This window comes from Columba livia, chromosome 11 (genome assembly GCF_036013475.1).
Source record: "Columba livia isolate bColLiv1 breed racing homer chromosome 11, bColLiv1.pat.W.v2, whole genome shotgun sequence".
Taxonomy (NCBI): domain Eukaryota; kingdom Metazoa; phylum Chordata; class Aves; order Columbiformes; family Columbidae; genus Columba; species Columba livia.
In genome coordinates, this window is record NC_088612.1 from 13,771,062 (window position 1) to 13,785,066 (window position 14,005).

General features: G+C 40.2%; 1 protein-coding gene across 3 annotated transcripts in view; it reads right to left on the bottom strand.

The window, feature by feature from the left end:
* The window catches only part of NEDD4 (NEDD4 E3 ubiquitin protein ligase), a 56,941-nt gene extending 43,074 nt beyond the window's left edge, over nucleotides 1-13,867 (bottom strand). Inside the window, exons 1-4 of one of the 3 annotated variants that reach the window (XM_065076951.1) lie at nucleotides 13,721-13,867; nucleotides 3,171-3,244; nucleotides 1,475-1,553; nucleotides 311-349 (exon numbers count right to left, since the gene is read on the bottom strand). In XM_065076951.1, the coding sequence (XP_064933023.1) occupies nucleotides 311-349; nucleotides 1,475-1,553; nucleotides 3,171-3,244; nucleotides 13,721-13,765 (237 nt within the window). In that variant the 5' untranslated portion in view covers nucleotides 13,766-13,867. The remainder of the gene's footprint in view (nucleotides 1-310; nucleotides 350-1,474; nucleotides 1,554-3,170; nucleotides 3,245-13,720) is intronic. The other 2 variants (XM_065076953.1, XM_065076952.1) reach the window with 2 other exon arrangements.
* Nucleotides 13,868-14,005: the final 138 nt, after the last annotated feature.

The window sequence follows — 14,005 nt, forward strand, 5'->3', positions numbered from 1 at the left end:
TTGCTGCCATTTCACCATGCATCACATCTCTATCAGAACCAGTGTGCCAGACTGGTGCTATCCCAAACTGGTTTTAAATCCACGTTCATGCTTTTAAGCATTCACAGAACAAAGAAGATAGCATCAAGACTGAAAATTTAACCCTGGCACAAACAAAAACATTAACAAACGTACTTGTGAGGAAAGCAGCGTGTGAGCGGTTTCAGAACATTAAAGATATATTTTTTAAGCTGAAATAGTGAGAAAAGATTTTTCCTAATGTGTTAATATAATATCCAACATAGGTAATAAGGCTGTTAAAAACACTTACTCTAAATAAGAGTTCTTCGTTCCACTTTGGGTTTAAGGACTGGGGACAGGGAAGGAAAAAAAAAAAAAGCAGCATTGGTTACAGTGACAATTCTATATTGGTGTTTTTTTGATGTTTTACATCTGTTTTATTTCATGTAACAATCCAGTTAAGAAAAATGTACGAAAGCTTTAACCTTGCTATTGCAGGAAAAAGTCATGGGAGTTTTATACTGTTAATACAGTGCAGAATGGAGACAATTTCTGCAAGTATCCTCAGGTTTTGTCTAATGCCATGGATGCAGAGAAGGGCCCATTATACAGTCCAAATCAGTTTATTTATGGTATGTCTTCAGTAATAATCACTACCTTCTCCTCAGTCCACTATCTACATTGCTTACATACCAACATGTGCTAATCCTGAAATTACTAACTCTTGGCAAACGCCACATGTCTCAACATAATTGAGACAGACCAGGCACAGGTGGGCCAGACGCCATACAACCTGCTCAACTAAACGCATCTTCCCATTGTGGCTATTTTTTCAAATACTACAGATACTTTGAGCTCTCATCATAGCTAAACTAACAATTATCAACATGAAAGGAAAATGCATGAGTCATCTCAGAACATAAATCACAGTCACTATCTGAGAACAACAATTTGTAAGAGTACTTTCCCTCTCACATATACACTGTTTCATTTTTAGTTGAACTAATGTAAGTTACTAGTACTAAGACTGACTTTTTCCTGCAGGTATTCTAGAGAAACAAGTAGCATCATGATTCAGGTGAACTGTGCAATTTGATATTGAAACACAAAAGACTGCGTTTGTGTTTCAAACACAAGAGGTAAAAGTTGGACAGCAAGATAGATTCTTGTATCACTAAAGATCTCAGAAAAATCAGAACAATCCGGTATTTCCATGAATTATGTAGTCTGAATCAGTACTCACCTCATTATCTTTAGTGCTTCTCTACCTTTCACTAAAATTATTTAAGGGAAAATACCAAAATAATGCCACGAACAGAGACACAGCGTAGGTCATGGAACATTCCTTCCCCCTTGTCCATTCACTCAAGTGACAGATTAATTCCCCAGTTTCCTGGAGTATTACCTTTTCCTCTAGAGTCTGTTAAAAAACCCCAAACAAAACCATCACACCCACAAAGATAAGACAGCTAACCTTTTTAATAGTTTTTGTCTGAACACTGGTAAGGACTCCATTTGCTGGATCATACACTGTCACTTTCACATATGGGTCACTAAGAGGGGGAAAGAAAAAGATCAGCATGCTGCTATATATCCTTTTGACAGCATTATTAGCAGTTGAATTTTAAAAGGCTTAAATTAATAGAAGCTATGAGACTAAGAGTTACAATTACTTTATGAACATCACATACATTGTTCTTACAATCACTTCCTAAATAGTTTTATCTCTAAAATTAATGTAAATAGTTAGTGATTATGACCATACTAGCTATGCCATTTTATATTCTGTACATCACTACAAGGTGATTCTTCTCCTTCACCATTCTTATTTCATGAGAACAGAATTAATAAATCCTCTTGCATTTCAACAAGGCACACATAAAAAAACAGTTGTGACTGAAAAAGCTTGAAGTATTAAATCCCTGGTTTTTAACTATTTATAATACCTGGTTTTGCAGCACTTCCTTGAATATGCAATATTTTTACTAAATATTTTATCAGTTTCACAGAGTTTGAGTTTAACCTGATTTTTTCTGTTAATGAAGGTGTCCTAATACGGCTGCTTAAAATGGCCCCTTGCCTCAGATTTTTTTTTCCTTTCCTGTGGTGCAATAAACAACAGATTATGTGAATATCTACTTTCCATGAACAGAGTCAAGGCATTCAGTTGCTCAAACAGACTAGCAACAAAAGGTGACCAAGACTGTCTGCCACATGGAAAAAGAGCACACAGTTTTCACATATTTATGTTACAATGAGAAAAGCTGCCATATTTTTGTTTAAAGTAAAAAAAAAAAATCGCACGTGAAAAAAAACTGATGAGAGACTGCCTGGCTTGAGGGAAAATATGAGTATCACAAGAGAAATTTTTCTAATGCTAAACCAATGTCACAGATAAGAATTTTGATAGTGCTAAAATAACAGCATTCCTGTACATATGCCAAAGCAGCTGACAGCTGAACTGGTACTAAACCCATCAGTACTTAACTGGATCCTCTGTACATGGGCCAAAAGAAAAAGTAGCTTTAGTACAAGCTGCATGCTGCCACTTGCCAATTCTACAAGATCCTACAAAGCATTTCAGTTACCAATTAGAAAGTCTGGTCTTTCCTGTGGTACATTTTAAGCGACTTCAATTGTTTCTTCTCTTACACAGATGGTTAATTTTTAAATTTGTACATTCCCAGAGGCTGCAGCCGCTGGCATTGGTTTACCACATCTACAGAACTGACGGATGCTGTTCCTCAGTATATAATTTAAGTTTAAATAGTCCTGCCACTACAAGTGTTTACTGTTGTGCTCATCCCAAGTCTTTAAGGCACAGATGAGACAATTTTGATTATAACTGAACTCTTGTTATTTTAGCAACAGTCTACCTGAAATATATATATGTATCTATTCTCCATGGCAGAACTATTTTACCATGCAGAGAATTAAACCTTCCCACACAGTGTTTTGCCAATGCAGAACATGCGTCCAAGTGACTCTTGGGCAAGAAATCAGATATATTCATGTTTATATAGTCTCTGATCATTTTATAAGGTTACCAGTTAAAACAGTTCTGATTTTTTCTGAAAGAGGCACAGCAGGATTTACTAAGATCTAAAGAGCTGTGGAAAGAAAATAAAGAAGTAGATGTCCCCTAGTGCTTTAATGACACGTATTCTTACCTGGCTCCTAGGACATCCTTCTTGGCCAGGCCAATTCCAGCTATAACCTTCACCCTGACAATTCTTGTGTTCTCCTAAAATACAAAGTAAAATATTCAGGATGTATTCAGATTCATTTTTCAGATCTATTTTTAATTTATAAAGCTAAAAGCAATTATTGGCATAATTTTGAATTTACACTGAAAACTACAGACTAAGTAGTGCGGTTACTTTGTCTGATAGAAACAACTCTAAGTTTCAGTAGTAAATTTATTCTAGCTTTTTCTCTTTCGAAGTCTTATCCATATATAATGGTAGATGCAGGATTCAAAAATCTGGATAAGTCAATACAGTAGGGTTTGGGTTTTTTTAATTCATTTTATTTTGTTTCTTGGCATTCTAAAGGAGTGGGATTTTGTTTGGAGTTAGGATGCTTAATTCCACAGGACATGATTGTTAACAGCATACACCTGTTCTGCCAGCCTTCTTTCCCAAATCCTGAATTGTTGTGGCAGCAGCAGTCACCACATTCCCCAGCAAGCCTTGCAATGGACTTGTATCAGACCAGGTGCAGCGCATACATACTGCAGAGCACACACATGAAGATCTCCCAGAGCGCTGAACAAGCTGCTATTGCCACAGTTCCTGCAGCCCAGTGAGTTCTGCTGCTCCCAGGAAGGAGAGCATCTGGGAACAGTTCTCATGGTTCTGAGCAAGCCATTCTTAGCCATCTTTTCTACAGAGTACGCAAGAACCTTTATGAGAACAAGATCTGAACAGCATAAAAAGTTTTAGTGCACATGGGCATGATCTGTTAACAAGTAAGGAGTGTGCTGCCATTTACATCTCACTAGCTATTCAAGTGAGTTGCATTAAACACAGACAAATGTGTATGGACTGTGCAAGTCTTTACAGAATGGTATCTCAGCATTCATCAGAGGGTGGGAAATAGACTCTGACCATAAATTTATTTCCTGGGAGGAAATAAAAGGGTATCAAATTGATTAAAAAAGATTAATAAAGCAGTAAAGAACTCCAGAAAGAGAAAAGAATAAAGAATTCTTACATCTATTTTTATTTTACAGCACAGAAAGGCCACACTCAAAATATTGTGATTTCTGAAATGTGTCAGCAGGGTATAAGAATTTTACAAACCCAAAAACTATTTCAGTTACACATTATTCAGATGACAGCTTCACCGGAGTGACATACGTGACTGCATTCCTCCTGTTAATTACTATAGCTGTGCAGAGGCTTACACAGCTCATCTGATAAGCTACTAAATTCAAGAGGGGAAAAAATCCCAACATCTGTGACCATGTCAGAGGAAGACGACAAATGAGCACTGTCTGCTTGGAAAGCAAAAAGCTTTGCTGATGAAGGACTGTTTGTAGGCAATGGCTATGCAGCGACACTTGTGAGCGAGGCTGATCCAGCCTATGTGGTTAAAGAGTTAAACAGATACCAAGAGTAATGGGTGAAGCAGCAGATGTTGTCCCTGGGGCCTTCCTGGATTCCACCTATGATTGAAAGTACTTTCAAAAGGCGACCCAGCAGCACTCAGGAAATCTGTGTTATCATTGGTCTGCTATATAATCACAGGGCTGGACTCCCTCACCAATACCAACTGGAAGTGTTTGTAAAGCTAACGGAGAGAACTGCAGGCTAATCCTGAGGCAGAGACTACTGGCTAACAAGGGAGAGCTGAAAACAAACCACTAAATAAAAAAAAAAACACATTTTTTTTAAAGCAAGCAAGTTTCTCCCACCCTCTACAGTTAGAGGTGATTGCCAGGGGACTGACATGAACATCTACAATATCCACTACGGACAAAGCAGTCAATTGGCTAAGACAACTCCAGCCAAATCACAAGCCTGTCTTCTACCTTCACCTCAAAGAAAATTGTCTTCTACTAGGAGATCTAACAATCCAGAAAAGAAAAACCCAGCACTCACCGTGAGTAAGTGTCCTGAGTTCTTAGAATTCTCAGACATGATCAGGCTTTAAGGCATATAACATCACTAATATGTGTTATGACAGCAATAGAACTGACCAGATTTAAGAAAAAGTAAGTATAAAACTATGTTAGCATCAAATTAAGAACAGGCATTTGTTAATATTTTTTATATATCACAAATATCCTAAAATACCCACCCTTGTCTTACATTCCAAAACAGCACCCAATTTGTCTTCTATCCATTATTTGGCTTCAGTGACATTCGATATCAGTGAGTTTCAAAGATTACTCAAGCTGAAGAGGCCCATGTGTGCATTTCCACGCTCACTGAGCACTTGCGCACTTCCCTCAGTGCATCGCTGTTCTCTCCTAACAAGAGAAGGCTCCTCAGACACAGCCCATGGCACCCAATAGACAGAATTCAGCCCAAGAAACAGTCTCACCGTCTCCTCAGAAAAAGACCAAGAACAGATGTTGGTGTAGGATACACTGCCCTAAAAGACAAATACCTTTTCTTGCATCTGCATTTAGTTGCTTGGACTTGGTCTGATTAAGTCAGGAAAAACATCCTTTATGGAGCTGAAGCAGCAAGTTAGTTATCTTATTATGGACTTCCAGGACTTATCATTATTCTATTTTTAATCATATTAGTATATTTTAGAGTACATGTTGACAATTCACTGGCCAGGTCTGCTAGTGCATGCCATCTTCACAAGGTCTAACAATGACTCTGTTTACTAACAGATAGTATGTAACAAGATGATGAAATACAGGGTTTCTGAGCAAATGTGTAGACAATCAGTAACTTAAGGCTTTAAAGGCAATGCCTGCCAGCCTATGATACTTTGAACTGATCGTTAACACAGAAAACCTTTTTATGTGTGCCTATTAAAAGAGGTGTCAAACAGTTTTAAAACATGTTCTCTACACAGCACAGGAGTCAAGCTAATAAAGTGGCACTTCCAGAAGTGGATAGTATTGAATCTCCATAAATGTCACTAGGAATCTACCCAGATTCGATGAATATGTATTAAGGTGAGAAGTTCTTAAGATTGCCATTTTGGGCAAGAAAACAGCATTTGGAAAGAAATTTCAAGATTTTAAGGGGTTTAAAACTTGCTCAAAATTATCAGAATCGAATGGTCTTGCCTAGGTTACAGCTGTTTATAGTCAACCATTATAAAGGACAGGTACTACTACTGTTCTTTCCACCCTGATCCTTCCCAAATTCACATGCTACTGTCAACTGGGAGAGTGAGTACCAGTGGAGTGGTGGAAGTGCAAGGCAGAACAGAAGAAATGGCATATGCAGAAAGAAAGGGTGAGAAAGAAGGCACATATTAAGAAATGGTGACACAGCGATGACTACGGTGCAAAACACCGAACAAAACAGTGAACTATGATGAAGCGTGATCCTGGAGCGAGTCCCTGAAGGGCAGTCCAGTCCGTGTGTGTGCGCACACGTGTGTGAACATACGCCAACATATGCACGCACGCGGGGTGTGCTACCAGCGCCATGGACTGTAGATGATAAAATATTTCCTACATAAAACAAATGTCACGAGATTCACAACAAGATTACAACAAGGAGTTGTAACTTGTTACCTTAAAAGTTTTAGCTGCTGCCTATACCTGAATTGAGAAGGGAAGTTCAAAATGTCTCCTTTTGTGCATTGAAATACTACGAAGTTACACCAGCAAAAGGCATTTACCTTTGCCAGTCATTAATGTTTGCAACATCCAATGATTCAACTACCAACAACTAACTGTTCTCTTTCACTTGAAGGTAAGACAAAACATGTACCATGCGATTATCTAATTCAGTGGCTAATAAGGCTCTCTCTGATGGTAATGTAAACATTTCAAGTCCAAGCAATTTTAGAGTTTTCAGCAAGTTCAATCCATTTCTCAGGTTGAAAAGTGATTCCTGACACATCCCAAACCTCCAGCAGAAGACTGACTGGAGTGAGACTCAGATAAGCTACCATACAGAAAAAGCAGTTTGACATGTGTAAGACACATAAAATTCAGATAAAATAACTGTATAGCCACTGGCAGGGGGACTGGACTAGATGATCTTTTGAGGTCCATTCCAATCCCTAACATTCTGTGATAGCAATAAAAAAATAACGGATTTTAATTAGAAGAAGGGTTCCTCAGAGTACATACTTGATTAGTAGTGAGAAATTAATCGTATTTGCTTTCCTATTTTAATCTTTGTTTCAAGCATTGGTTTTACTTTTTCAATATGCTTCTAGAGAAAAGATTCACACAGGGTGTAAGGAAACACCAAAAGCAGGATGGTTAATCTAATGTAAAACATAAAATGGTAGTATCTGCTGGACTACTAGACACCTTTTTTTGAGGAAGCCAATATAAAAATGTCCAAGCAGCCTAACAGAGAGAGCACACTTTGTAGTAAACAACTGCTCTAGGCAATAACATCCTGTTATTCTTTTGTTCTAGCTAGATAGGTCAAGAATCAACTACCACTAAAACAATCCAAGAAAAGAGCATGAAAGGATATTACAACAAAACAGTACAGCAGCATCACACTTTAAGACTCTAGTAATATCAGGAATTATATATTAAGGTTTTCTTGAGTTTCATACCATGTCTGCAAATAGTCTACATGTAAAAAGAAAACAGGAAACTCAGATTTGGGTATGTGCAGATAAGGCAAGCTGAAATATACCAATAGTCTCAAAAGTTCAAAAACTGAAACCAGTAAATGATGTGGGCCAGCGAAAGAGCATAAAAAGGAAGGGATGTTCAACAGGCTAATCATATTCTGTGTCGCAGACAGAGCAACCACTCCCATCCCATGTACTGTGGTCCAGAACATCAGTAGAGGGCAAGGAAAAAAATATAAAATATATATTATCAACTATTCTAAAGTGTTCTGCAGCATATATCTAAACAGACTGCTGACCTTGTGAAGGAATAGCTATAAACAGCAAGAAAAGTTGGGACACTTGCATGGGTAGAAGTGCAACTAAAGCCTGTTAAAGAATGAATACTAGAATAAGAGCTACACATCATGAACGCATAGTTTCTTTTATAGCATGCTTCTCAAATCTGTGAAGCATCTTACTCAAGGTACTCAGATTTACTCTACTAGCAGCTTGTATTTCAAGCACAATTCTTTTTATTAAAGACATACACCACCACACAGAGGGCTTTGAAGCCAGGAGCAGCTTGGAAACAATGCTGAAAGCTACTTACTGCTAAAGCGACTACATATTTCAGTTGAATAGATAGCTTCTTCCCTTGGTCAGTTTTAGTAGCTGACACTGCTGTGTTTCTATAAGTTAAAAAAACCCTTATGTTAACAAGTTTCCTAGTTTGTATTTCCCATCCAAGACCACTTATTTCAAATTGCACTGAAAGTTTGCTTGTTTTGGAGGGTTTTTTGTTGGTGGGTTGGGTTTTGGGGGGTTTGTTTGTTTGTACCTTGAGATCATTAGTGACCACAAAAATTATGTTTGAGTGTTTCACAATAAAAACAAATTCCTTAATGGCATTTACCGGAATGATAAGCAGACTTTTAACCTCAAATAAACCTTTCAGAGTCTAAACAATTAAGGATTTGGCTCTCACGTACCTAAACCGAGGTTAGCACAGAATGTTTTCCCTCAAGCAGTCGAGAAGATATTGACATTCTTCACCTGTCTAACCTTAAAAACAACATTTAAGAACAGACCTTCCTCATATATTCTAGAGAAAGAGGTACTAAGCATTTTAAATAAAATTCTTTAGATATTAAACAAAAAAGTGTAACACGTAATTATAAGATCAGGCAAGTTAAGAGCACTTATATATGCTACATTCAGCTTGAGCAATTCCAGCAGGAGATAAAGACAAAGTTGACAGCATGCGGAACAGGGCAAATTAAGTTACTGCTAAAACCTACAATCGCATTTGAAAGAAAGCATTTCCCACAGAATGGCAAGCATTAGCTGAAGGAAAGTAGTTCCTGCAATATTCAGACCTGAGGCAGATATACATGTTAGGTGGTCTCTAAATTATAGTAAGTTTTGTAAGCATCAGCAGTTCATTTCACCAGGAGGTGGAAACTGGGAAGGAGACTTCGCCATCTTGACCATTCCTTCATAATGCAGAGAGCATTCTCCCCCACTCTGTGGCAACCAGAGCTGAACCATTTTTCTTTGAAGAAAGTCTCTCAAAGCAAGTTTTAGGTTCAGGAAGATTCCCATTATAGAACTACATTAATCAAGCTTGTAAACATAGTGAAAGTCATCAGCTTCCACCTGCTGGTTACAGTCCAGCCTTACTAACTCACTAAAAGAACTTAAATGTTAATTGTACCACAGAAGAATTTTGTGTTCATAAATAAGGAAGTCTCAACCTTCAAGAAATGCTGGATGTTTCTACAGATTTTATTTAACACCCTTGCTCAATTGCAAATCAAGGAAAAGATTCAAGAAGACAAGGGTCCACTAATGGAGTTATCTACTTGTCAACAAAATTTTACTTTAGGAAAAAAAAACCACAACTACCCAAACAACCACCACCACCAAACCACTTTTCAACATGTGCAACCCAATATCCACAACAGTCAGAGTCAGCATTTGTTAGTTCACCATGAAAAAAAGGCTTTAAAACCAAAACAAACCCAGGTACAAGACAGCTGCCAGAAACTATCAGATCTATACAAATTATATCACTATTCAAAAAACACCAAACAAACAAAAACTCCCCAAACCAACAAGCATCATCATTTCTACAAGTGTCTGAACTATTCCAGATCGCACCTTGCAATGAGAAAGTCCTTCACAGACTACAATAAATTCAGAGCATTTCCGAAGCACAGAGGCATGCACATCTGTATTTTCTGTTTGAGAGCCCCACGCGAGAACAGGGCCAGATGGAGCAGACATCTCATAGAGAGGTGCTGGGGGAACCACAGGGTTTGAACAGGAACAGAAGCACTGGGCTGCCTTAAGGCACAAACAAGCCAAACAAAACTGTTTTCAACAGAAGCAATCCAGAGAAAGACTAGTCCATTCCAGGTGCCAAAGTAAAGATTTCTGGTCACCAGCATTATCTCCAAAACACAGCAATATGAGAAGGGTTGTGGGGTGAGAAGTGTGCAGAAGTAGTGAAGACAAAGTATGTATTCAAGACATTCAGTTCACCAGCAGCAAGCTAAATAACCATAAGCAACCTACACCAGTAGTATATCCTACAGGAATATAACAATATACCTAAAGCTTTCCAAAATGAAATACCATATGTTCAAGAGAAATCTTGCGTGACCTGCAGAAAACAAGAACACTTGTTTTACATAGGACAGCTCTCAACTGACTGAGAAACCTGAAAAGGCAAATGTGTACAAGTGGGAAGTGTGGTTTTGCCTGTGAGAGGTTCCAATTGCTAGTTTAACCCCTGAAACAGATCAAACATAACAGACACAACAGATCAAAAAAGCTAGCTAACTTATCCTGTTGTGTAGGCAATGTAAAAAGAGCTAAGCAAAATAAGAAAACCCTTAATTCAGGCTGTGGGTGTAAGAACTCTGACACATAGAATTTTTTAAATTAAAATTGCTATGAATTACGTGTATATAGACAAGCGGCATCATTTTATTAAAAGCCACTCCAAAGCCCTACAGAGCAAACAGGTATTTTAATAGAAAACAGAAATAAATGCATTGTCGTTCTGGACAGATCTTTAATAATTACATTTTAAACCCAGAAAAACACTGAAAAATGCTTTCCTCTTTAAAAAAAGTTAATGAGAGGATGAAAGCAATTTTTAAAAAAATATCAGAGCTCTTCATTTTTCTACATTGAGATCAGCTGTAGCAAGGTACATAATCTGTGCATTTGTCTTTTTTCTAGATACTATCCCACAACATAAAATAATTTAAAAAATATTTCAGAAATGTCATCAGCATTCAGTTTTAATCTAATACTGGTCCATTTATTATATTCATTTTAGCCTGTTATTGTATATTCATTCCACTAGAACTCTTGATGATAGGACCATAAATTATTTTTAAGAAACAGACAACTTACTAAGTAAACAAAATTGGTATTACTCAAACACAAATATTTTGTACTTTCTCCCGTCTTCATTTTTCAGCATGTGACCCCAGAACTTGTTTTTCACATGTTGCTAAGACCCTGCTCCGAATACAGAATTATTCTTTTTCCCCATTGACTTTTCTCGTGCTTATTATTTCAATACCCAAGTAAGTCATAAGAAGTCCTATGGGTGACATAAGGGTATGATATCCATTTTACAGATGAAACACTAAACCACAGAAATCAAGGACAACTGCATCTGCTAGATTCAGGCACTGAAATTCACATGCCTAAATGCAGCATATACAACAACACACTGTATATACAATCACCTCAGCTACAGCTTCCTTTTCATCTCAGCTTCTTCATCATTTTGTTTGTGTCAGCAACATCACATTAACAATCCTTTGTTAAGTCTAAGTGACTGGAAATCTGGAATAAATGCGTAACTTGGGGGGGGCGGGGGGGGGGGGGGGAGCAGAGGGGCAAGGGGAGGAAAAAATCCACATTCCAACACTGCATTGAACTGCCTCAACAATTAGACCAACTTTTTCTCACTGTCCTTCATTATCTTATTTACAGTTATTATATTTACCGCATAATCGTACACAGTAGCTGCAACAAGTAAAGAGGTTTCACAGATAACACCACTTTCTTATAACAGGCAACTTTGATTCATATGCCAAACAAATCCATCTTGCAGAATAGATCACAGAGCAGCCCTGGAGAAGCAGCACTGGACAGACATAAACCATGAAAAGCCTGCAAAACAATGGTACAGGGAGGCTTTTACAGAACACTCCTTGATGCTACTTATTATATTATTTGGGTTTATGACTTTGTGGTTTTTTTCAACTCTGTGTATTCAATCATCCAGATCTAAACTCTGGGAATATTTAAAAAAAGACAATCCAGGGAGGCAGAACTCTAGTTTGTATTCCAGTACCCTGGGCAAAGGCAGCTGGCAGCAGTATTCTTACAACCCTGAGATCACTATGAAGAATACTGAGCAAGTTCTTTACAAGTGAACTGCACCAACTGAATAACAGTCTCTGATCATAAACAATCCACATTTTTCACATTTATAACTTGGAAAAGTTTGGCTAATCTTTTGAATTATGGAAAAAGTTGGATCTGATAGATTTGTAACATAGTCAAACTTTCTTCCCCTTCCGCCAGCTGTTCAAAAACAATACCTTCATCTTGAAAAGGTTGGAGGGAAGATCAGAATTGGTCAATTTTGACCGGATTTCAAAATATTTCCCCCATAGCAAGGAAGGCTAAGAAACAAGTAAAGTGACCAAAGTTTAATAAAGTTAAAATAGATGGCCTGAAGCATGGAACATGTTAGTCCTATTAGCCTCAAAAATTTTCTAGCAACTGAAAATAGGATCTTGCAACGGGAAGTGCTGTGCAACAGCAGCTTACAGCATGCTGTGCTAATTTTCTATTAGAACTTCTACACAATTTAAATATGAAGATGAAGAAAAAAATTCCTTTGATACCTTTACAGTAACTTCTCCAGAAGTAAAGCAGAACACGAGAGAGAGAGCCTTGCTAACAGACTAGGATTAATACTTCAGTTTTCACGAAGTGAATCCCTGCTAAGGATGCAACAAGTGTGCACTGACACAGATCATCACTGCCTGGACACAAAAGACAGTCGTGGTAAAATATCCTGTTGGCTCAAAGACAACATTACTGACACTTCACACAGGTCACCACACAGCTTTTATTCTTCCTGTACCTGCAATTAAAGATAAAGTGACCTTCTTTCTTCCTGATAAAGTTAACTATTCCGTTAATACTCTGCCCTAGGGACACGGCACAGTTGTGATGCACAAGCGCACCCCACCTGTCACCACTTAAACACAGCACCAGGTACATGGTACCGGCCACCTCCCAAAGACCCACGTGCTCCGGAACCACCACCCCATGACAGTAGCCACTGCGGACGTCACTTGCAGTTACCCAGAAGTTTATTGCAAAATCCACCAAAACGCACACAGGATTCCACACTCTCGCTGAAGAGAACGCAGGACAGCACCATCGCCTAGGCCCCGAACCACCTCCTGCACAACTGTACTCCGCGCACCGCCCCAGCGGTTCAAATACTGTCTGTGACCGAGCCTGGAACAAAGACTTTATTCTCCAGTGCGGGGAGGGCGGGGGGAGCGGAGACCCCGCTCGGCCCGGCCAGCGCCGTCACGAGTTAGATGCCCGGGGTAGGAACGCCGGGGCAGGAGATGCGGCCACCGCCGGCTGACCGCGCTCCCACCGCCGCGGGGGCTGGAGGGGCGGCCCGGCAGCCAGTGCGGAAAGGAACTGGCTCTGGCTCCGGCCCCGGGGAGGCCCGCGGAGCGCCCCTCCACCCATCCCGCTTCACCCCACCCCACCTCACCTCACCTCAGCCCCGCTGGCCCACCCCGCCACCGCGCCAGACCGCGGTGGGCCCGCAGGAAACCCCCGCACTGAGGGGAAACCCGCCCGGCCCTGCCCCGCGAGGAAGCCGCCGCCCGCCCTCGGCGGAGCAAGGAAGCGGTGGGGCAGTCCCGGGCCTCACCTCCTCTCCCGGCAGCCCGAACACCTCCACAGGAGACGCCGCCATAGCCGAGCGGCGCGCGCTCCCCGCCGCCGTGTTTATCCGCCGCCACCGCCCCGCCGCGCGGCCCGCCGCGGCCCCGCCCACCGCCCCGCCCACAGCCCGCCGCGCGCGCCAGCGGCGGCCGCCCAGGAGCACTGGCGAACGCAAGCGCGCGCCCCCCGCCTCTCTCCGGGCCCCCGACTCGTCTGATTGGTGCAGGAGCCCGCGCCACCGCCCACCCGGAGGATGGCAGCGCCTCCCGAT